This window comes from Sinocyclocheilus grahami, unplaced genomic scaffold (assembly GCF_001515645.1).
Source record: "Sinocyclocheilus grahami isolate Dianchi unplaced genomic scaffold, SAMN03320097.WGS_v1.1 scaffold646.1, whole genome shotgun sequence".
Classification (NCBI taxonomy): domain Eukaryota; kingdom Metazoa; phylum Chordata; class Actinopteri; order Cypriniformes; family Cyprinidae; genus Sinocyclocheilus; species Sinocyclocheilus grahami.
The window spans coordinates 158,704-183,306 of NW_015505825.1; the positions used below are offsets into that span (position 1 = coordinate 158,704).

The following is a 24,603-nucleotide window of genomic DNA, read 5'->3' on the forward strand; positions in this document are numbered from 1 at the left end:
AATGCCGATGTAGTCTCAATTTTGTGCGTATTAACACAATTATATAACTAGATACATAAGAAAGGAATATAAAATGCTGTTATAATAGTAAATATTTATATAATAGTTTGAGATTCAAAATAGCATGTTTCATTACATGATCCTGTTGGACACGTCATAATAAACACCCAAACATTGATCACAGTTAGGGTTACAAAAAGGTGGAAAATTTCCAGTAAATTTGGGAAACATTCCAGAAATTTTGGAAACTTTTTTTTTGGAATCTTCCAGGGATTTTTGGAAAGTTTCCGGAAATTTGCGGGAAATTTTCCACCCCTTTCCAACCCTAATCACAGTTGTGTATGAATTGTAAAGATCTCATGTCTTCACAGAGAAATCAACGTGTGTGACATCAATCCTGTTCATCAGTTATTTGCTGCGGGAACTTTAGAGGTAGGAGTTTATCTCAGGACTGGTGTTTGTGTTAGAGTTATTGTGCTGTGTGTTAATGTGTGTGTGTGTGTTAATGTGTGTGTTAATCAGCTTAGATCAGAGTGGACTGCTGGGACCCTCGTGTCCGGAGTCGAGTGGCTGTTTTGGACTGTGCTCTCAGCAGCATCACTGACGGAACTGAGTAAGTTTACATCCATCTGATATTCTCATATACAGCTTAAAGAAATATTTCACCGTTCACCCAAGCATGAATATTCTGTCAATTTTTTACTCACCGTTTTATGTTTTTTATACTCATATGACTTACTTATTCCTTTAACACATAAGAAATGCAGCTCTTTCCTTGTGCGATGAACATGAATGGTGACCACAGCTGTTAAAAAAGATTTTCTGTGAATAATTTAGGTTTCAGACATTTGGTCCCAAAAAGCTATCATATGGCTTCAGAAGACCTTGCAGTATAAGTAAATGTATAGTCAATTATCCAGTCTTATAATATCTGTGTCATAATCATTGTATTATGTAGGGATGCACGATATCATCGGACCAATATCGGAATCGGCCCGATAATGGCTTTAAATGTAAATATCGGCATCGGCCGATATGAAAAATGATGCCGATATGTCTTGCCGATATGAGGAATATATTAACTCACATGTGCTCAGGGTGTGCTAGCGATTAGATCAAGTCAGCATTATGACTCATTCTTGATGCAAAGTTTTGCCTGAGTGGTGATTGGATTCACTGTTTGGATCACTGCATTTAAACTGAGAATGCATATACACTCGGTGTGGGATAGTTAACAGTAATGGCACGTGCAGCGGCAGCCTCCCCCGGGTCCTAAAGCCCGCTCTGTAAGGAGTTTCAATCCCGTAGGGGGCGCTGTTGGCCTACCTCTATTGAAATGAACGCAAAATACACAAATAATATTTAGACGGTATTTCTGATTAAATAAAGCAGTAATTGATGCCATAAAATCTTGAGTATGTTTTGATTTAAAGGCCAGAAGCTATAGCGTACATGAACAAAAAAAAATCACACTTAAATTAAATAATTTCATATATACTGATTTATTCATTAATGTGTAATATGTTATTTTTTAAACAAATTATGAGCTCTAAAAGATTTTCAGAATTGTTACAACTCTTTTGCTTTAGACCATTTGCAAATGTTAAATCATAAAATAAGACGTTAAGGTTTCCACTGCATCTTTCTGAAAAAAAAAATGCAGTGATTAATATATAGTTTAGTTATAGTTATTTTCAAATCTTCAATGTACTGTCACTATAAAATAACTTTATTATTGTTTATTTAAATCTAACTAATAAGTTCTTGTTAAAAACTAACCAAAATAAAAAATAATTATATATCGGCATCGGCTATCGGCCAAAATGAGTTGGAAAATTATCGCCATATCGGATATCGGCAAAAATCCAATATCATACATCCCTAGTATTATGATTAACCCTGTAAAACCTCAAAAAATCACATTTTTAGAAATGGAACAATTGATCGAAACTTAAAATGATTTTAAAAAATCTATATAAAAGTTTGCATATGTGTTTTTTGTTGAGTATCATATTTTATGCATCTGACTTTTTGGCTCATATAGTATGATATATTAAAGAAAAATAGATCAGTTTTATTCAGAGGCCTAAACTGAGCAAAAATATGAAATTTGGTGCAGATGTTGATATATGGTCAAAAAGTAAGATGCGATTCTGATGCTTGTAATGTGACTCATAACAGTATAGATGTCAGTTGTCACTTTATGTCTCCAATAATATGTCATAGCCAGATGATATTTAAACATTAATATAGTAATAGTTTGATGATCAAAACATATAATACAATGCAATACAATGAAGATTGAGAGATGAACAAATACACATTCATCAAAAGTCTGATGATAATATTTGAGACTCACATTTGAACATGATTTTGTTGATAATCAAGTGAAGTGAAGCGGCTTCACTCCAGTAAGTGTTCATATTGAAATATTACTAACAATATCAAAGTTATTCTTACGTTTACTTTATAAAAATTTGACAGCAGAAAGACATGTGAAGCAGAAGTTGAAGATGGACATTTGTGCAATTATACTAAAAGGCCTTTTATTTGATAAAAAAAAAAGTCTAACTATCATTTAGCCGACAGAAGGCACGAAGTAGTAGTAGATTGTGTGTGCAACAGGTTTTTCAGCAAAGTTTTGATCATGTTGATCTTTTCGAGGCCCAGAGTTTGCATATCAAAAGTTTAGGGTCAGTAAGATTACTCCAGTCGAATACTGTAATCAATCAAATAACATGAGTAATATAACCTCATCCTTATGTGCTTTTGTCATGTCTGAAGGGTGGAAGGTCTGCCGTCTGTCAGCGCGCTGAAGTTTAATGGCTCTCTGGGCATGGCGGTGGGCACCAGCACTGGACAGGTCATTTTTATATCTCACATCGAGGAGATTCCTCCGTTTAAAATCAATAAGCTCTTCAGATTTACAGTGCTGAATGGCTAGCAGTGCTCATTTGTGACGTGTCCTCAGGTTCTCGTCTATGATCTTCGTTCTTCACGTCCTCTGCTGGTTAAAGATCATTACTATGGGCTGCCCATCAAATCCCTTCACTTCCACAACCCGCTGGACCTGGTGCTCTCCGCCGACTCCAAAATCATCAAGATGTGGAATAAAGACAATGTAAGACCGGCTTTGATCCAGACGTCCAGCAATGAACCTTCAAAGACAAACATCAAATGCATAACTTTTTTTTTTTATCTCTTAATTTCAGGGAAAAGTATTTTCCTCCATCGAACCGCAGGCCAACATCAATGATGTGTGTCTCTACCCCGGCTCCGGTTAGTTCACGCAAATAGAACTGAAGTTTAACCACAAGAAGCTACTGGTTCATTTCTAACTGTCCCCTTGAAATCCAAATTGGAGTTTTGTGGCATTCCATAGCATTTGTACTGAAAGATGCCAACATAAACTTTGTAGCATATTTAGAAAGGATAATCCTTCTCTTACTGGAAAGCAGACCAAAATTATTGATCTCATCTTGCTCACAGGGCATGTAAATTTTTATTTTTTGGTCCATTCAGATACCTTATAAGATGTGACTGTCTCTTACAATAGAAAATTGCAAGTCCTGGTTTGGCAGCGTGTCTTAAACAAAACACTAAAAACCCCTTAAAACAAAAGACTAATATAATAAAAAAGTCATTTTATTAGGTAATATCCACCTTTTTGCTACTCAGAAGTAAGCTATATTCTGTGAATGTGCCAGACTTCCAATTTATTAGCTCTAGGTAAATAATTATAAGAATAACAAAGGGCAGTAAACGGTAAAACTATTTTCAATACAATTCTGTGTTTATATTTACGACAATACATTAAAAGAATATGATAAGAAATACAAGTCTGCAGAATCAAGCAGCATAACAGGCTCTTTTGTTATGTTGTTGTTGTTTTTAGATCAAACAGTCCTTTGATAAAGCCAACATTGATAATAATAATCAGAAATGGTTCTTGAGCAGCAAATCAGCATATTAGAATTATTTCTTAAAGATCACGTGAGTAACAATGCTGAAAATTTAGCTTTAGATTTAGCATATATTATTGACAAAATATTTATTTTTTGGTCCATTCAGATACCTTATAAGATGTGACTGTCTCTTACAATAGAAAATTGCAAGTCCTGGTTTGGCAGCGTGTCTTAAACAAAACACTAAAAACCCCTTAAAACAAAAGACTAATATAATAAAAAAGTCATTTTATTAGGTAATATCCACCTTTTTGCTACTCAGAAGTAAGCTATATTCTGTGAATGTGCCAGACTTCCAATTTATTAGCTCTAGGTAAATAATTATAAGAATAACAAAGGGCAGTAAACGGTAAAACTATTTTCAATACAATTCTGTGTTTATATTTACGACAATACATTAAAAGAATATGATAAGAAATACAAGTCTGCAGAATCAAGCAGCATAACAGGCTCTTTTGTTATGTTGTTGTTGTTTTTAGATCAAACAGTCCTTTGATAAAGCCAACATTGATAATAATAATCAGAAATGGTTCTTGAGCAGCAAATCAGCATATTAGAATTATTTCTTAAAGATCACGTGAGTAACAATGCTGAAAATTTAGCTTTAGATTTAGCATATATTATTGACAAAATATATATTGCAATAGACCCGGTTATTTTAAATTTTACTATATTTTTGATCAAATAAACATCATTCATGAAAAATCCTGCCAACGCTAAACATTTGAATGGTTGTGCGAATTATATTATTAATCATCATTCATTTGTATTGCTATTTTAAATGTGAAAAATTTAATAACTATTTATAAAAATATATAAATGCATGTAAAAAAAACAATTATTTGGATTTTATTATTCAGTTACACTTCTTACAATGTTACAGTAACACCTATGCAAAATCTTTCATTTTAATATTTTGCAGACCACTTTATTCAGTTACACAGTATTAATGAAAATTGTAAATGTAGGACAATAATGCAATAGATGCTGAGATTTTTTTAATAAAATAAATGCAGCCTTGGTGAACATAAAAGAGGCTTATAGACCAAAATCTACCAACCTCATTCTTTTGTATGGTAGTGACCAGAATAAAATATTTCAGTTCTGTGTTATAGACTGATTATTGTTCATTGCACTTTGTTTATTAGGAGTGCATTATATTTACACAGCTCGAATGTTTAGGCCTGCATGCACCCGTTGGCAGAGCGTGACATTGTCCATCAGCTGACTCACTGTATATGGGGGTTTTTTGTCCCATGAGGGGTGAGTTTGTTTTCTAATTGCTGTTCTGTGACCCAATTTACAGGTATGCTCTTCACTGCCAATGAAGATCCCAAAATGAACACCTTTTACATCCCTGTAAGTACCAGAATGGCGTGTTATCAAGTATGCTGTAAAAAGCAGCCAATGCTTTGAGCACATTTTGTCCCTCATATCTTGATTAGTCATGGCACGTCTGTATACGCCTACCAACTACACCTTTTCCTGTCTTTCTAAGTAAAAGCAAGCCCTCGCGGTGCTTTTATAGTGTTTATATTTAACGGGGCAATGGTAGTTAAGGGCAGCTGAAACATTTCTGAGAAACTACGTTCTGTTCTAGACCTGCACATGAAATAACTCTGTGTGTTTGGCAATAAGAGGGGTATACCCTGTGTGTGCTCGAGTTGAGTACACACACTCACACAATTACCAAACCATTTGATATGTCCTTCACGAAGGCAGTGACATGCTTAGCAAACAAACAAGGCTCAGTGAATCTTGTGAAGAAAAGTCCTGGTCACATTTCACAACAAACTCAAAACGACATTAAATAATACTTTACAAAATGAAGGCCTGTTTTAAGGACCATTAAGTTTTTTTTCACATTGTGACATTATTTTCATCACATTTCCCCCTCAAACACAAAATTAGGGTTGGGCAATATGGCCAAACAATTATCATTTGATGTTGATATTTATCACAATATTCATAACATAAAATGTATGGGCAAGGAAATGCATTTCACATGTTCGTTAGAGCTCAAGAATGAATGTAAACAACTTATTTCCAGAATTCTGTGTTTTAGGATTTAAAAGTCTTAATTAAATGAATTCATAAAACTTTACCTACTCCATTATCCTTTAAAATACAATCAAATAAAAATTACAATTAATTTACAAGTGTCTGAGAAGAATTCATAAAGCTTGATTTAATTATTTAAAATGTAATCAAATAATTAATTTACTGATAAATTAAGAATTCATTTGGTGGTTTGCAGTGAAGAGCTTTGAGGGGTTTTTGTTGTTCATTTTTTTTAATCAGCTTAGATTATTGTCGGTTACAGCAGATACTGCTATTATGCATCTTATTTCACATTAACTGGCAATGTGCTTAATTGACATGAAAATGTCACAATACAAACAGTCTTAATGGCGCATAAACACAGCCTTCGTCTGGGTAACTTCTTTCTAAGTAAGAACAAACTTTATTGTCACTGTACAATGAAACTCTGGTGGAGCGACCTCCAGGTGCCTTCTTGATACATACATATAAGGGATTATACACTAAAGACTCTACTGTTATACATAATAATACTCTGTATGGTACAATACAATATACACAATACGCTATTCAATACAGTACACAGAGGACACACAACACGTGCATAAATGTAAACATTGTGTATGTGCATAAATATAGACATTATGTGCAATTAAGCAGGAAGTGACAAGTGTTGAGGTAGTCAAGTCAAGTTTATAAAGCGCTTTTAACAATACAGATTGTGTCAAAGCAACTTTACAGTATTAAATAGGAAAATAGTGTGTCAAAAATGCAAAAGGACAATAGTAAACACTCATTTTTCAGTTAAAGGCAGGTCATCATTGAATTCAGTGATGTCATCATCCAGCTCAGTTCAGTTTAAATAGTCTCTGTGCAATCAAGTCAACGATATCACTGGAAATTAAGTGTCCCCAACTAAGCAAGCCAGAGGAACCAAAACTCCATCAGTGACAGAATGGAGAAAAAACCTTGGGAGAAACCAGGCTCTGTCGGGGGGGCAGTTCTCCTCTGACCAGACGAAACCAGCAGTTCAATTCTAAGCTGCAGCAAAGTCAGATTGTGCAGAGGACTTAGACAAGGTCTTCACAGGGTAGTATAGTTGACATCTTGACCATGATAAACCAAAAATATTGCACAGTAAGGTGACTGCACTAAAAGTCAGTATGTGGGGAAGTGGTTGAGGTCTCTAGGTCCCTGTGGAAGGTGGGGTTTTCAATAGAGCAACTGCTCTGTGGTCAAATCCGTTTTTGAGTCTTGTTGTGTGGGCATACAATGTTCTGCATCGTTTCCCAGAAGGCAGAAGTGTGTGAAGGGTTTCTTGTGATGGTTTTGGCCTTCCGGGTGCATTTCTCTGTAAAGTCTGACCAACAGTTTTAATGAAATTCATCCTTAAAGGCACAAAATGAAATTTTCGCCGCTAGAGGGCGTGTATTCAAAATAAACAAATAGACAAAGTCGTAGTTTGATGACACCGTGTCTGAGTGTGGAATCATGGGAGTTGTAGTCTTCATCCCCACAGCCGAAGTAATCCGACAGGACTCGGGCAGAAATCATGTTCATGGATGAGCTAATGATTTATTAACGTAGTAGAATGAAGCAGGGTGAGGCTGAAAGCCGTCAAAGCGAAACGAGGCGCTGAACGAGCGCGACACACGGCTCGAAAGCAGCGGAGCTTTTATTATGCCACAGTCGACCGCTTCCTCAGCTTCCGGTCGTGCGTATGTGGGGTAAAGCAGCGCTGTTTTATCATACTAGATACATTTGAACGTTCTGTTATAATGCTACTCTGTGCGGTCGTCACCGATCTATTAAAACGCACAACATATTAAAGTTTCAAATCGAGGGGTTATGACGTCATTGGCAGGCGACACAATGACACTATGGACACGCTCTGTGTCGCTAGTTAAAATGGCTTATTTCTCTGGATTTAAACATTCTTCGAAACATTTGGGATAATGTAAGTACACAAGTCAGCAAAATATATAACACTGTTCTAGTGGTTTTTGGATATTTTAATAAAAAAATCTTACATATTGTGCCTTTAAATGTTCTTCTCCGGAATATCTGTAAACTGCCATGTTTTGAGAAGCTGTTCATGATCTACCACAAAAGAAGCCTTATTATTTCCTCCGTTGTGTCATGCGGTCTTCAGGCTCTTGGTCCGGCTCCACGCTGGTGCTCCTTCCTGGATAACCTGACAGAGGAGCTCGAGGAGAACCCAGAGAGCACCATCTATGACGACTACAAGTTTGTCACCCACAAGGACCTGGAGAACCTGGGTAAGTCCGTCTCTTTCTGGCCAGCTGTCGTAAGATCACCAATAAGATACATTTAAATATACACTTTAGATTTATGTATTTGAACTGCATATCAAGTAAACTTTTAACATAAACAAATGTGATACATAAAAACTTATTGTGAGGCATATTTGCTGGTCATTCAGAAGCGGCGCAGTTAAGGCATTGTTTATAATTAACTTTTTTTCAAATAATCATATTTTCATAATGCTTTTATTCAAATAGCTTAGAATCAGCATAAATCTGTTCTTTGTGAAAGCAGTTACGTTTATTCAGTTATAAAGTATGAGCATGGTTAAATATGACTAGCAGTATTCAATTAGTTAAAATGTTTGAGAATGAAAAAAAATTGGATTTATAAATATACCTGGTTAAATCACAGTTGTACCGTTAAAGAATCTGACCCATTTCATTTATGTATGACTGACCAATTACATTAAGTTTATTAGTTTTTGTTAAAACTCTGTCATCCAAATGGATGGAAATTTGATATGAAATTAAAATGCATAAATCTTAAATGCATTAGAGGTCCACTAATCAACCCGGGCCCAACTGGACCCAACAAACTTAAAAGTTTGATTTTGGCCTGGGCTCTGGTCAATTTTTCAGACTTGAATTTGTAATTAATTAAAGCCACAAGTATTCTAAATGTTTTCCTTAGTTTCTGTACGTTTTAATTTTAACGGAAATGGTATTGCAACTGCAGAGTCAGTCCAGGTCTAGTTGTAGTTTTATCAGCGAGCATCACGTTATGACACGTTTTGTACAAAGTTTGAGGTGCCATCTGCTTCTAAAGTATTTACTACAAGAACATTCCTGTAGTTGAGTCAGTCAGTCGCAGGCGTTGAGCCACAGAGAGTCCTTGAGTGATCTCAGTCCATCTGCGAAAACTCAAAGAATGATGCAAATTGAACAGATAAAAATATCACAGAGGAGACAGAGGCAGGCCTACAGCGATGATAAGATCCAGTTCAGTGAGTGGAGAATGGGAAAACAGCGGAGGAATGCCGGCGTCAGCATGTGATGCAGTGGGTTATGTGACGTGGAGGGCTGCAGAATGGCAGGGTTATGTAACGGGACTAGAGTCTAGTGAGCGCTCCGTCTCATGTCTGGCCATGCCACCGTCACTGGCAAAAGTCATAGTAACTGAAACTTCCCTCATTTAACAAATTTTGAAAACGCTGGTGCAGAAATTCAAGAAATACATTTAAACTAAACATATCAAGATGTACACAAGATCCAGGCAAAGTTTGTACTGTTGCACTACCCCCTAAATGGTGGACGTTGAACCATTGAACGTTGATCACACAATAGCTTTATATGATAAAGTTTTATTTGATACGATTTTAATTTATTTCTTATTTTTTATGCATGTATAAATATTGATGAATGCACATGCAGCACACACATATATGGAAAACCAAGTTTTTTTCTTAGGTCATGCAAGTACGGTTGATCCATTTACCATACTTGAATGTGTGTTGATGATGTGTGTTTGTGCATAAAAGCTTATATTAAATCTGTTCATCATGTGAGGTGATCGTGTCTTCAATCTCTTTAAGACATTGTTAGATGTTGTTGAAAATGTTGGTTACGTGGGCTTTTTCAATGGATAGATGAAAATAATGAGAGAATATAAAAAATATCTTAATTTGTGTTCCAAAGAATAACAAAGGTGTGAAAAAGGTTTTACATTTTGGTTTGTTTCTCAGCCATAATAATAGAAGAAATCAAAATAACAGTAGACTGTGATGAAATGTTGCAGCCTGGTCTGTCACAGAGACGTGTTTGTAATTTGCAGCAGAGATGCTCTGGGTTCGGATCTGTTCAGACAGACGTGTGTCATACTGCTGGTCTGGGGTCAGTTTTGTGTTTTCTCTGTTGTGTAATCAGCCTCTTTCCTGATAGCAGTAAAAGTTTTCAAAGAGTGTAATTGAAGGAATAGTTAATCCCTGCTCAATAGACAAAGGTCAGCTGGATTCTTTAAATGCTTTAGCATGTCTTCATTGAACCTTGCGATTTTAAAACCATGGAAATACAATATAAGCATGTTTGTCATGCAGTCTGTTGTATACAGCATTGGGTTGAGGGTGCTGGTGTTTTGGTGGTCAGAGTGTGTATTTACTAATGTCAGGTGATGTATTTAGTGCACGTGTTGTGTCTCTTCTCTGAGGGTTTAGTTGCGTGAGATTATCCAGCAGATAAACTGTGCATGTTTAGGAAACACTACAATGACCCCGAAAAGTATTAAGTACTTAAGTGCTGTCAAACGATTAATCGCGATTAATCGCATCCAAAATAAAAGTTTTGTTTACATAATATATGTGTGTGTACTGTGTATATTTATTATTTATATATAGCCACACATTTCGAAATTATTTACACGTATTTACATGTATATATTTATTGGAAATACAATATAAGCAGGTTTGTCATGCAGTCTGTTGTATACAGCATTGGGTTGAGGGTGCTGGTGTTTTGGTGGTCAGAGTGTGTATTTACTAATGTCAGGTGATGTATTTAGTGCACTTGTTGTGTCTCTTCTCTGAGGGTTTAGTTGCGTGAGATTATCCAGCAGATAAACTGTGCATGTTTAGGAAACACTACAATGACCCCGAAAAGTATTAAGTACTTAAGTGCTGTCAAACGATTAATCGCGATTAATCGCATCCAAAATAAAAGTTTTTGTTTACATAATATATGGGTGTGTACTGTGTATATTTATTATTTATATATAGCCACACATTTCGAAATTATTTACACGTATTTACATGTATATATTTATATTCATATAAATTATATCATATATAAATATATTTTAATATATATATATATATATATAAACGTAACATTTTTCTTAAATATACACGTGCATGTGTGTGTATTTATATATACATAATAAATATACACAGTACACACACACATATATTATGTAAACAAAAACTTTTATTTTGGATGTGATTAATCGCGATTAATCGTTTGACAACACTAGTATTAAGCAAATGATCTTTTATGGTTTTTTATTTTACATTTTTTTGCTCCGCGACAAAGTGATTTTTAGTGGATGCATGACAAGTCTATACTTGTCTTTTTGAACATTATATATTTTTGTCCACTTCATTTGATAGATTGTTATACTATTATGGCATTTGCACATTAAATCAGGTTTAAAGGGATAGTTCACCCAAAAATTTAAATTGTCATAATTTACTCAGCCTCAAGTTTCTTATTTCTGTTGAAAGCAACAGTTGGTTGTAGCCATTGACTTGGAGATAGTATTTTTTCCAAACTGTGGAAGTCAATGGGAACCAACCACTGTTTGGTTACCCACAATATCTTATTTTGCTTTCAACAGAAGGAAGAAACTCATACAGCTTTGAAACAACTTGAGGGTGGAATATACACCCAAAACATAGTGGATTGGGACCAACCAAGCAGCTTATATTATTTGTTCTAAATGTGTTGTTCTTTGTGATTCTTGAACTTTTGTTGCATTTCCTGATGTTTCGCTTGTTTTTTTCCTCCTGTAAGGTCTGACGCATCTGATTGGCTCGCCTCTGCTCAGGGCCTACATGCACGGCTTCTTCATGGACATCAGGCTCTACCACAAGGTGCGGATTTGGGTCTGAGCATTTGTGCACGTTATGCTGTTTGTTTGAACATTTTTGCTTTTTAAATGATGATTCATGTTTAATTCCTGTGCATTGGTGCAGGTGAAGACCATGGCGAACCCGTTTGCCTATGAAGAGTACCGTAAGGACAGAATCCGGCAGAAGATCGAGGAGTCGAGAGCTCAGAGAGTGCAGCTCAAGGTAATGCTTGTTGACACATACACCCTGTGTGTGTGCTTATCTCAGCTATGCGTAAACCTGGCATATATATATATATATATATATACAGTGGGGAAAAAAGTATTTAGTCAGAAATATTACCTTCCTCAGAAATATTGCAAGTATCATTTCAATGGTGTTTGACTGACAAAAATGGTTGGGAATCCCTGCATTTCATGAACGAACATTAATAGACAGCCAATAATGACATTACATGCTCAAGGTCTTTCAGAATCAGTCAATTATGAATGATTTACTGCCATTGTGTGAATAATATCTATAAAAAATGTACTGTAATCTGATTTTGAGCATTAAAATGTAATATACTCTAATTATGAGTACTCAATTTTTGGAATCTGATTATGTAATCCAGAGAACATGTAATCAATCACTAGACCAGCTCTGAAGGCAGGTCTCACGGTTTTGTGAACAGAGCTAAAGACTTCTGATTGTGAAAATTATAAAAATACCACCAAGTAACCTTTGTAACAAGTGCAACATGTAAATGTCACATTGAGATTTCTCTCTAACTGTCTTGATCTCACTAGCAGGATGAGGAAGAGGAGGAGGTGGAAGGCCGTGGCAGCTCAGAGGAAGAGGAGAGCTCTGATGATGATGATAAGAGCTGGGTGCAGGAAGTGAGGGAGCAGCGCCGTCAAATACGGGCGGAGGAGCGGGAGCGCACGTTCAACCAGAGGAAGGAGAGGAGGCAACAGGACCGAGAAACCAGCTTACAGGGCTCCGATCCAGTCAGGAACCGCCAGCAGGAACCTCAGAACCAGAGCCAGAACCAGCCCAGATTCTACCAGATCAAAGCAGGAGAGGAGTTTCGCAGCTTCGGCGATGTGGCCCGCAAACAGAAGATGCAGAAGTGAGTTATACTCTTAGATCATTTTAAAAACCATTTATACCGGGTTTGTGTGGGTCTTAAAAAGTCTTAATTCACCCTTCCACAAATTAAGTTCTTAAATTGGAACAGAAAAGGATGAAATTATGTCCTTGAATGCAAAAAATAAATCTTTCTGGGTTTTTTTTTTTTTTTAACCAATATAAATATCTGAACATCCTTAAGCCGAGATCAATTTAACTGAGATGCAAGCTGCCTGAAGATATGAAGTCTTGTTTTCTGGAAAAAAGAAAATGAAAAAAATTGAGTTATACAATAACAAATGTATGGAAGCCCATTTCCGCCACAACTTGCACAATTGGTGGCTGACTAAATACTTTTTTTCCCCACTGTATATAAGAACTGTTTAGTTAGCCAGTGTTGTGCTGGGTCCCTATGAAATCTGTTTTTTTTGTTGTTGTTGTTTTTTCAGCTTATTCCATTTAGTAATTTTAGTAATCAAAAAACATGTGTAATTAATTGAAATTATGAAACTTACATAATTTAACAACACTTTATTAAATGTTTAGCCATATGGACCCCATTACTAAATTTCATTTTATTTTTCCCAAATTCCACGTTTTCCATTTTATTCTATTTTAATAGTTAATTTTAATTTTAATAATCATTTGAAATCATAAAATATAACCACTTTAATAGTTTATTAAAATGTTTACAATAGTAGGACCCTATGAAATGCTTTATTTTTCAGAAGCATTGTCTTGTCTGTTTTCAAAGCCAGATTTGAAAACAGGATTTAATTTGGATTTAATTTAAAAACTTAATTCTTTTTTTCTTTTTTGCCAAACAAAGTGCTAAAATTAAAACATGTAAGAAAAATTGTGAGATATTACTTTTATCATTTTATTATTATTAGAATTATTACTTTGAGAAGTACATTCTGCTGTATAATATATTCCTGTCACAATTTGTTCAAGTTAAGCCAAACATTTATTATGGTGTGTCGTAGTGAAGATCTTTGAGTTTGTGTCTGTAATTGATGGTAATTTTCACAAATCAAATGGTGTAAATCCAGAGCAGCTCTGGAGCTGAACTTGAAGTTTTTATGTGCTCATGTAATGAGTATGCTTCAGTATGCATGAAAAAAAGATGAAAACACACAGACGTGCGGGCTTCATATTTAAACCAGTATTTTAGCAGCACAATATTCACAGACACTAGATCATATCGCCATTTTGTCCATACACTTTTTCCACATCGGGCCCTAGTATTGAGTGAATAAAACTGTTAACTATGTTCTCATAGTCTGTTATCATCAGTGCTTTGACTCCGTCATTCTCTAACAGAAGCTGCCCAAGGTCAACATGGATCTGGCCATGAAACTCATGGAGGAAAGTGAGCTTTCAACCAAGAAGAAGAAGAAAAAGGGCAATGTGGGCAATGTTTCTTTGACTCATTTCCACACTGATGGAATACAGAAATATTTTAGTGAAGTGCTTTAATTCTGTTGTCTCTCTCACTCCTTTTCTCATTCTGCTCTTATCTGTTTTTCTCTCAAGGCCGTAGCCAATCTCCTGACGGATGACCGCTTCAAGGTGATGTTCGAGAACCCTGATTACCAGGTGGATGTGCGAAGCGAGGAGTTCCGGCTGCTCAACCCCATCGTGTCTAAAGTGGGTGAAAAGAGGAGGCAGAAACTCAGCCAGATTGTTCAGCAAGAGGAACAGGTACAGTTTTTTTTCCTTCCTGAATTGAAAAAGGTATGAAATATAAATATTGTTCAAGGTATTGTACCAAAGTTAGAAATCCCAGTGTCGTGACAACTCTACTGGGGCTGTGTAAATGTAAATAAAAAATAATAAAATACTAAACATGACAAAAAAACAACAAAAGGACTAAAGCTTTTAACTGAAATTCAAATGAAAACAAAATATCAAAACTAAAACATAAAAACTAATTCAGAAATATTAATGAAATCTGCATATGTCACCGATACTGAAATATCACTGATCTAGACCGCAAGGCAGACAGAGCTGGGTAGATTACTTACAAATTGTAGTTCATTACTGATTATGAGAACTGTAGTTAGTAATGTAATCTCTGTTAATAAAATGCTAGTAATTAATTAAATCATAAAATGTAAAATACATTATTAAACACTTGATCACTAAAAATAGAAATTATTTCCTTTTTAAATTATTTCCGTTTACCATGTCAATGTGTGACCATTAATCAGCATCAGAGAACTGTAAACATGCAATTATGTGTTAAATTATTGCCGAGATCAATTTAACTGAGATGCAAGCTGCCTGAAGATATGAAGTCTTGTTTTCTGGAAAAAAGAAAATGAAAAAAATTGAGTTATACAATAACAAATGTATGGAAGCCCATTTCCGCCACATACTAAAAAAAATTCATGCCTCAAAAAGTCGAAATTATGGCATACTTGGGTCATAATTATGAGATAAAAAGTCAAAATTATGATTTAAGTCGAAATTATGACTTTAAAAGTCAATTACGAGATAAAAAGTCGAAATTGTGACTTTAAAAAGTCAATTACGAGATTAAAAAGTCGAAATTGTGACTTTAAAAGTCAATTATGACTTTAAAAAGTCAAAATTATGATTTTAAAAGTAGTAATTATGAGATAAAAAGTCAAAATTATGGTTTGTCAATTACGAGATAAATTGAAATTATGACTTTAAAAAGTCGAAATTATGACTGTCGAAATTATGACTTAAGAGTCAAAATTATGATTTTAAAAGTAGTAATTATGAGATAAAAAGTCAAAATTATGGTTTGTCAATTACGAGATAAATTGAAATTATGACTTTAAAAAGTCGAAATTATGACTGTCGAAATTATGACTTAAGAGTCAAAATTATGATTTTACAACTTAATGACTTTATAAACACACTTGTCACAGGATAGTGGTCTAAGGATAAATAGGACATTCTAAAACAAATGAACTTGGCTTAAAACAGTTTGGAGGACCAAATTCAATACACACCTCATTAATAATGCGTATACCATTTACAGACCAGCAGAATATGCCCCAAAATATGAACGCAATGTGCAAAGTCTCACGTTAAGCATTTATTCTTTATAGCTAACAGTTTTCTATGGGAGGAAAGCGCTTAAATTCAGCACGTTGCGTTCATATTCTGGGTTCATCCTCTTGCCTGTACACATCATTTATATTTTTAGTAATCTGTATATACTAGATGTGTTTTTTTTAAATACCACTGTCTCCTTCCACGAAGCCACGTTAAGCGTTTTCTTGAGATAGAAAACACTTAACATGGCTTCGTGGAAGGAGACAGTGCAACTCAGCGCATTGCGTTCATATACTGGGGTATATTCTGCTTGTCTGGTATGCTTTATTAATAAGGTGTTTACTGAACCTGCTCCTCCAAACTGTTTTAAACCAAATTACTTGTACTTTAGGAGTAATAATGAAATCACAGCCTGAGTCCACCAGAAAGCCAAAGACTCTTACAGGCCTGCCTAGGAGAAAGATTAATGAAATATACAAGTTGAACCTATATGAATTGACTACCAAAACATGTGCCATTTTAGATTACTTTGTGGGAAATAAGTTATCTAATGTTTTAAAGAATAAGAACAAATGAATGTTTGTAATTATTTATATACATATATTAATCCAAATTCCCAAACTAAAAAAAAACCTAAAAACATCTGAAAGCAGAATGTCTAAGATTGCGTTCAGATTAAAAAAGGATGCATTTTGAAAATATTTAATTTCAATTTCAAGCATGTAATAAAAATTATTCAAAAATATTGAGCAAATTAAACTAGTTTAATCCTGTCACGTCTGCAGTGTCCAGTTGACCGCCTATAATGATTCAGTGATTCAATAACTCACTCAAAAATCATAAAAGACATTCATTTGTCACCACCTTCTGGCATAAAGATTCATTAGAAATGGTCACTTAATGTATGAGTGAAGTAATCAATCTTTTTAATGAACAAATTCAAAAGAAGTCAGTGGGGAAAAATCTTAACGCGGCTTTGTGGAAGGGGATGTGATATAAAAAAAACACATCTAGTATTCAGATTATTAAAAATATATATTATGTGTACAGGCGAGCGGATGAACCCGGCAGTGTTAATTTGGTTGACGAATAATTTTCGTCATAAGTTTCGTCAACGTCATTTTTTTCACAGACGATAACGAACTAAAACTCTCTTTGAATGACAAAAACTATGACGTAAATCTATTGACATTTTCGTCAAAGAATAAAAACGAGATGAAAATGTTAGGGAGGGACGATTTGGGAAGAGATTCATTCAGAACGAATCTGCTGCGTGGTTCGGAGGTTAGATACGTACATATGAACCGGCGGGACATAACCTAACATACACTTGCTGCCCGTCGCATAAAACGTTCAAATATGTCAATATGTGCACACGTGCACTTAACCCTTGCATTCAAACTGATTGATTGCTCACATATTGAAGACACAAGTACATATTGAAGACTTGTGCGTAAAGCTACATTATACTGACTCACAAAATGATCAGCCCTGTGCTACTGAAATGATTAGGGATCTAGAAATGACTCAGTTTCTAGGGCTGCATGATAAATCGAAATGGAATCGAGATCGCGATTCGACAGAAGCTGTGATTGTCATGCGTATCTTTCAGCGAAGCACGGTTCTGTGATCAGCAGTAAATCTCCATCCAAAGGCCAGAGAAACTCCAAATACACCTCGCAGAAGAAACCCAGAAAATGGCTATCGGTGCAGCTGAATAAACAGAAGATTCAACTCATGGATGCTGATATGCAGGACTTTTAAAACAGCCTTAAAATGTGTCTGATCATCATCATAGACATCTGCAGGAACCACTTTTGTGTTCAAGAGACAGTTCCATTACAGATGCTGTCAATGATTCACATTGAGAGAGAGCGAGAGAGAGTGTGTGTGTGTGTGTCAGACGTCCCTTTTTCCACAACATATCTCAGTACAGTCTAAACAGGACCTTGTGTTTTGTGAAGAACCATAAAACATTTTTATCAACATCTTCTCTGTCCTGTTCTGATTTACACACACAATTCAATTCTCATTCAGCATCGATTCACTTTTAGTGCTGATCATTTCTAAAATGCTTTTGATTCTTCATAGTGGTTTAACAACGAAATCATGGTTTGACTCCACAGCAGCACAGAGAGGCTGACCAAAATCAAACATGGCCATGTCCCATTTTACATACACTATATAGACAAAAGTTTTGGGACACACTTCTTAAAGGGATAGTTCACCCAAAATTTCAAATGAGACTTGGTGTGCAAAGACCTTTACAGCTGACGACTTTGCTATATTCTTCATAAATGAAACAAAAACAATCAGCAGCCAGTTCTCTATACCACAAACTGACAAACACATCATAGCAACAGATACACACTCTCTCTCCTCTTTCTCTCCACTCTCGGAAGCAGACATTTCCAAACTTATCCTTTCCAATCATCCTCCTACCTGTCCTCTTGATCCTAACCTCACTCACATCCTTCAGGCCATTCCTTCTTCAGTTATGAATGCGCTCAGTCACATTATCAACACCTCTCTTCAGACTGGTACATTTACCACAGCATTTGAGCAGGCTCGGTTAACTCCACTCCTTAAGAAACCCTCTCTAAATCCAGCACTTTTAGAAAATTACAGACGGGTATCCCTTCTTCCATTCAAGGTGCAAAGACACTTGAGCGAGTTGTGTTCAACCAAATGTTTCTCACACAGAACAACCTCCTGGACAACAACCAATCTGGCTTCAATAGCGGCTTAATATGCTCTCGGTTACTGAAGCCCTGAGACTTGGAAGAGCAACTTCCAAATCCTCATTAGTCATCTTGCTGGATCTGTCTGCTGCTTTTGACACAGTTAACCACCAGATCCTCCTTTCAATCCTCATGAAGATAGGCATCTCAGGAACTGCACTCCAGTAGTTCAAATCTTACTTCTCAGGTAGATCCTTCAGGGTGTTTTAGAGGGGTGAGGTTTCTAAGTCACAACTTCTTGTACTGGGGTTCCTCAGGGCTCGGGGCTTGGACCACTTCTCTTCTCCATCTACATGTCATCATTAGGATCTGTCATTCAGAAACATGGCTTTTCCTGCTATGCAGATGGCACTCAACTCTACTTCTCATTCCATTTCTTCAATCGTAGATCTATACAAAAATATATATTAAAAAACACTAAAATATTTCTATTTTTTTAATGCTTTTCTTTTGAACCTTCTATTCATCAAACAATCTTTAAAAAAAAACTATTATCATGGTTTCCACAAAAATATGAAGCAGCACAGGTGTTTTCTACACTCATAATAATCAGAAATGTTTCTTGAGAATCATATTATACTGATTTCTGAAGATCATGTGACACTGAAGACTGGAGTAATGATGCTGAAAATTCAGCTGCGCATCACAGCAATAAATTACATTCTGCAATAGAAAACAATTATTTAAAATTGTAATATTTCACAATTTTACAGTATTTTTGATGTGATAAATCCAGCCTTTCTGAGCATAAGAGACTTCTTTCGGAAACATTTTATCAACTGTAAATGGATGTGAGCCAGAAGATTTGCTTTTGTTTTGAGGGAGGGTACAAATCAGTGCATTTATATCTTTTGATCTATAATTTCAGCATTGAGTGAATTATGACTCATATCTGTGTGTAAGGCAATATTATACGGCTTACGACATACAACGTGTTTGCACGCATCCATGCACGCCTATTACATAACCTTGTGATGTTGCTGCCAATAATGTTTCCTCTTGAGAAAGTTTGATGTTTCATGAGAAATACAGAACACATATGAAAACAGAATTGTTTATGTGTGAGTCGTAACAGGATCAAGAACAAGTTTAATCCAGACTCTGCTGGCTCAAAGAGGACAGAATCTCTTTACCCAGGTTTACACACCTTGTGTGAGGATTTAACTGTGTCATGTGCTGACATTACACCTATATTGCCCCTTGTGTCAAAAATACATTAGGATGTAAAAATAACTATACTGTAAGAAAAACAAATCTCTCCTGGCAGAAAATTGCCAGTATGTTTTCAGTTAGGTTTGCAGACATTTCCTTTAACCATAAACCATAATTTGAACTATGGTAAACGCCTGTAAAAAGTCAGTAGAGATATTGAACATTGATTTTCATAGATTTTTTTTTTTTTCAATACTGTGGAGGTCAATGGCTACCAGCAATTACTTGGTTACCCACATTCTTAAAAAATATTTTCTGTTGTATTCGGCAAAAGAAATACGTTTTCATTTTTGGGTGAAATATCCCTTTAATGTTGTACATTGGGACGTATTTTTCTGAACTTATGGATTTTTTTATGAGGCAAGTTACATGACAAAATGTAAAAATAAAAGAGATACAAAAAAGGCATACGTTTAAGATTTATGTATCTGAATTACAAATACAATTTCCATCCATCTAAATTGCAAAGTTTTAATTTAAACTAATCAACCTAGTCATACACGGGTAGATTCTTGTTTGTGTGCGTATGTGTCATTCATGGTGACACACATAATGTGTCTAAATGCTCTTAGGTCTGTATCCATCACAGATGCTGTCTCTGAAAACAGTCACCTGGTGAGTCCTGGTAAATAAAGCAGGCTTATCGGTGACCTTTCCTGATGGCTGTGACATAGAAACCTCCTTCCTCTAATCACTGTCACTCCACACACATCACACAGTCTCAGGAAAAGTGTGAAAAATTGTATTTTTAGGGGTACAAGAGCTTGCCACTAGCTACGTTTCCATCCAAAGTTGTGAATTAAAGTTGTGCGAAAAATTGGAATATCGGATAAAATAGTTGCGTTTTCCATCTCATTTGGTCCAGAGAACATAATCTTCAGTTCCTTGGAAACTGGCACAAAGTTGCAATCAGTAAAGCTTGTGACTATGTTTTTCTACTTAATAAATGACCTGTGCCTCCGAGCACGTAGAAGTTATGTTATCTTGCATTGCCACATGTCATGTCACGTCACATTTGGGTACATGATGTTTGAGAGACAGTTCTGGGAGGTGATTATACCAAATAATTTTTGGCTCAGGCATTTCAAAATGACTAAAACAGTGTTTGAGTTGCACATCCTGGAATGTATTAGGTTTCCATTCTAGTTTATGCATGCTTTTTTTATTGAATAAAAAAAATACTGCCTTAATTGAGCGTTTTTGTGTGATATCCCAAAATTCAAGTTTTCAGCATGTGGCTAAGTGGTTGCTAGATGACTGCTTACTTACTATATATTACCGATATTTTACCAAAACATTGTCTGAAGATTTTGTTTTGTTGGTATGTTGGAGGACTCTTGAGATGTTCTATGATTATATTGATAAGTGAAACAAAATCTCGTGTGCAACTGTGTCACTTACCCAGTTATTTACCCCTCACGTTCTCAGTGTTTATGCCAAGTGTTTGGGTTTGATAAAATAAGGCACATCCTTCAAACTGCTTTGACTCAAAACTATCCGTGTTGCTAGACATAAAGATTTTGAGGTCATAAGTTCAAGACTGTGTGTACTGTACACAGAACAAGGTAGAATAGCCTGTGTGTCGTGTATATCTTATTTCGGAAACACAAATACATAGAGACAAAATGGCACATGCACAATATCATCTATGTAAACAAGCACACAGCTGTATAAGAATAATTGTCAACTGCACATCCAACATTATTTAATATATTAATAACCTTAGTAAAAAGAGAGACATAGGCCAATCCTTAATTCCTTTCCATGATCTCTATGGAATTCTGAGGAAAATGCAAGATTGACAGATTAGGAAGCATCTTGATAAGGGTGGAAAATGTTGCCACGTTAAAAATGTCGTGTGGAGCCGTAAAGGAAGGGGAAAAACTGACATAGGAACCTTCTTACCCATTAAATATTATTGCGTTCATGAAAAAGTCATGTGGTTTGTGGTGTTTGAGGATATAAACAATGACCTCATGGTCTAGTTGACCTCTGAAGGAAAAATCATAGTTCTGGAAAGGTCTGTCTGGATTCTGCAAGCCTATGAATTAAGCTCGGGGCTCATTTGCATCTGGGAAACGTATTTCCGACCACAGCAATGCAGTCGTCATGGAATTTCTCGAGTCGAAGATCAGGGCAAAAGCCACAGCGAGTATGTGAGAGTACGGCTGGAAATACAGAGGTCTAAGGCTTTTCCAGTTGTGAATGACTCTTAAATGATTTTTGGAAAACTTGTGCAATTTTGTATACATTCACAAGCCTGATATGTGATTTTTCATTAACTGATCAGAGGTGTCTGACAGTAAAGCAGACGGGCTTGCACATGCACTTAAAATGCAATAACTCAAAATGTGTGTGTTGTAATTGCTCTGTTAACTTCTATATGCTAAAGTTTTACAAATCGTGAAATTTCAAGACTATACTAAAACTGTAGATTCATGGAGCATATGAGGCGTACATTTGCATATGTTGAGATAATTGCCAGTGTTACGAGCCTTATTTGACTACAGTTTATGGTAATTGTGGTGATATGTGGTAGTAAAGATAATTTCATTGGTGACTGAAAGACTATAAAGAAATGCAATTAACTATTCACTACATTCAGAGATAACAGTTGTCTGATAGTCGGCTGCTAAAATAAAATTATCCTGAACTGACTCTGTTAGAAAGTTGATGGCGACTGATATCTCAGCTTCATGTATGACAAATATACATGCACTGTAAAAATGATTGTGATTTTAACAGTAAAAGACTGTAAAAATGACACAGTAAAAACTTGTTAACTGGTTAACAGTAAGTTTCCACACTATATACGGTGAATAAATGTAATTACATTTATTCACCGTATATAGTGTGGAAACTTACTGTTAACCAGTTAACAAGTTTTTACTGTGTCATCTTTACAGTCTTTTACTGTAAAAATGATTGTGATTTTAACAGTAAAAGACTGTAAAAATGACACAGTAAAAACTTGTTAACTGGTTAACAGTAAGTTTCCACACTATATACGGTGAATAAATGTAATTACATTTAATGTGATTTTACAGTAAAATACTGTTAAAAATAAGGTTTTAGGAAGTGAAAAAGAAAATGCCATTGTGTAATTTACAGTGAAAAAACGTAAATTGACACTCCCAGAATTAATTAATGTGTATTGCATTATTTCAGTATCGTGTGTCACCATGATGGGGTTTAGTGTTTGTGTGAGTGACACTGTGTGCACCTTCTATATATAAGTATTGTCCTCCGCAGCTCGTAGAAAAGCTGTTTGTGATGAGCTTTGGTTCATCACGTGACTTTCTCATCACCACCAGTTTTTGGTGGTTATCAGTGCATTACAATGATTCAAAACAGATATTAGTACTTCAATATGTTGGTTTATTAACATTACATCAGTTAATGAAATACGGTATTTTATTGTGAATTTAAGTTAAGTGTGTAAAACCTAAAATGTTGCTACCATATTTTTTACGGTGAAATTCTGGCAACCACAGCTGCCCTTATTTTACCGTAAATGTCACATTTGTTTTTACAGTGTGGGCCTACAATGAAGTCTACAGCACTTGCAATGCAGTCAAATGCCTTTTTTAAGAAGGAGGAAAAATTGATTTGTTTCCGTCACCAGGTGCACGGGATATAATAATTAGTCTGCTCCTTTGATTACAGGGAGTTTTAGGACTGATATATATATATAGATGTAGTGTCCACTCCTAATTTCCCCGCATCTGGCAGGATGACAACAAAGTGTGCAGAACAAAGATAAAAGACGGAAGTGGAAAAGGTTTGTGCAAAATGTGAGGAAACATCCATTCTGGCATCTTCAGCAAGGTCTTGCAGCATGTTGACTGAAAGCTGCTGTCGTGAAAGTGAGGTAACTGGAACCAGATGGCCCAATTACAAGGAAGGAAAAGTTACAAAGGCACAGAAAGGCTCCTCCCCATGACCTCATCCGCATTGGCCCAATTCCTTCTTTTTTTTTTTTTGAACAAAATATTACTTTTTCAGTTCGCATGTCACAACAGATTACACAATGAATAACAATCATGCACAGCAAACATTTTGTACCCTATTCTCCCTCCCATCCCCAAATGAAAGAAGAAAAAAAACATAACTGCTGTTCCTCACTATTTCGTTAGATATATTTATTTTTATACTATAGGATAGTATTATTTATTAACATTTGGAATTAGTTTTAATTTAAATGTTAGTATTTTTGTTGTGTGCTTTTTTAATTACTAAATAGTGATTTCCAATAGTTTTCATTAATAACAACACTTTTCCCATGATATTTTGAGACTTGTGGAAAACCACAAAAGCTTTAAAGTTTTGAACTTTTCTATTATTATTCTTTTTTTTCAGGAAGTTTATATAGTTGTCAACATTTGATGTCAAAGTTGTCCTAAAACCTAAAACCAAAATGCGTTCTTGCCTTAGGACAACTTTGATGAACTTTTTTGATCCACTTCAAATGTTGACTACTGTAGATGTTTAGAAAAAAACACGTGATTTCTCTATTTTACAGTTCTGTCACATTGTAATAATACATTTTAACCGCATACAGAATACTAAAGTGTGTGTGTGTGTGTGTGAGGTGAGTGTGTGTGTGAGGTGTGTG

At 35.4% G+C, this 24,603-nt stretch overlaps 1 protein-coding gene across 1 annotated transcript in view; it reads left to right on the plus strand.

Moving 5' to 3' along the window:
• nol10 (nucleolar protein 10) overlaps nt 1-24,603 on the plus strand; it is a 31,846-nt gene that overhangs the window by 3,194 nt on the left and 4,049 nt on the right. The window contains exons 4-14 of the mRNA XM_016242116.1: nt 372-432; nt 528-613; nt 2,785-2,863; nt 2,972-3,121; nt 3,213-3,279; nt 5,272-5,324; nt 8,158-8,284; nt 11,834-11,913; nt 12,016-12,114; nt 14,326-14,412; nt 14,539-14,706. Coding sequence (XP_016097602.1) covers nt 372-432; nt 528-613; nt 2,785-2,863; nt 2,972-3,121; nt 3,213-3,279; nt 5,272-5,324; nt 8,158-8,284; nt 11,834-11,913; nt 12,016-12,114; nt 14,326-14,412; nt 14,539-14,706 — 1,057 coding nt within the window. The remainder of the gene's footprint in view (nt 1-371; nt 433-527; nt 614-2,784; nt 2,864-2,971; nt 3,122-3,212; nt 3,280-5,271; nt 5,325-8,157; nt 8,285-11,833; nt 11,914-12,015; nt 12,115-14,325; nt 14,413-14,538; nt 14,707-24,603) is intronic.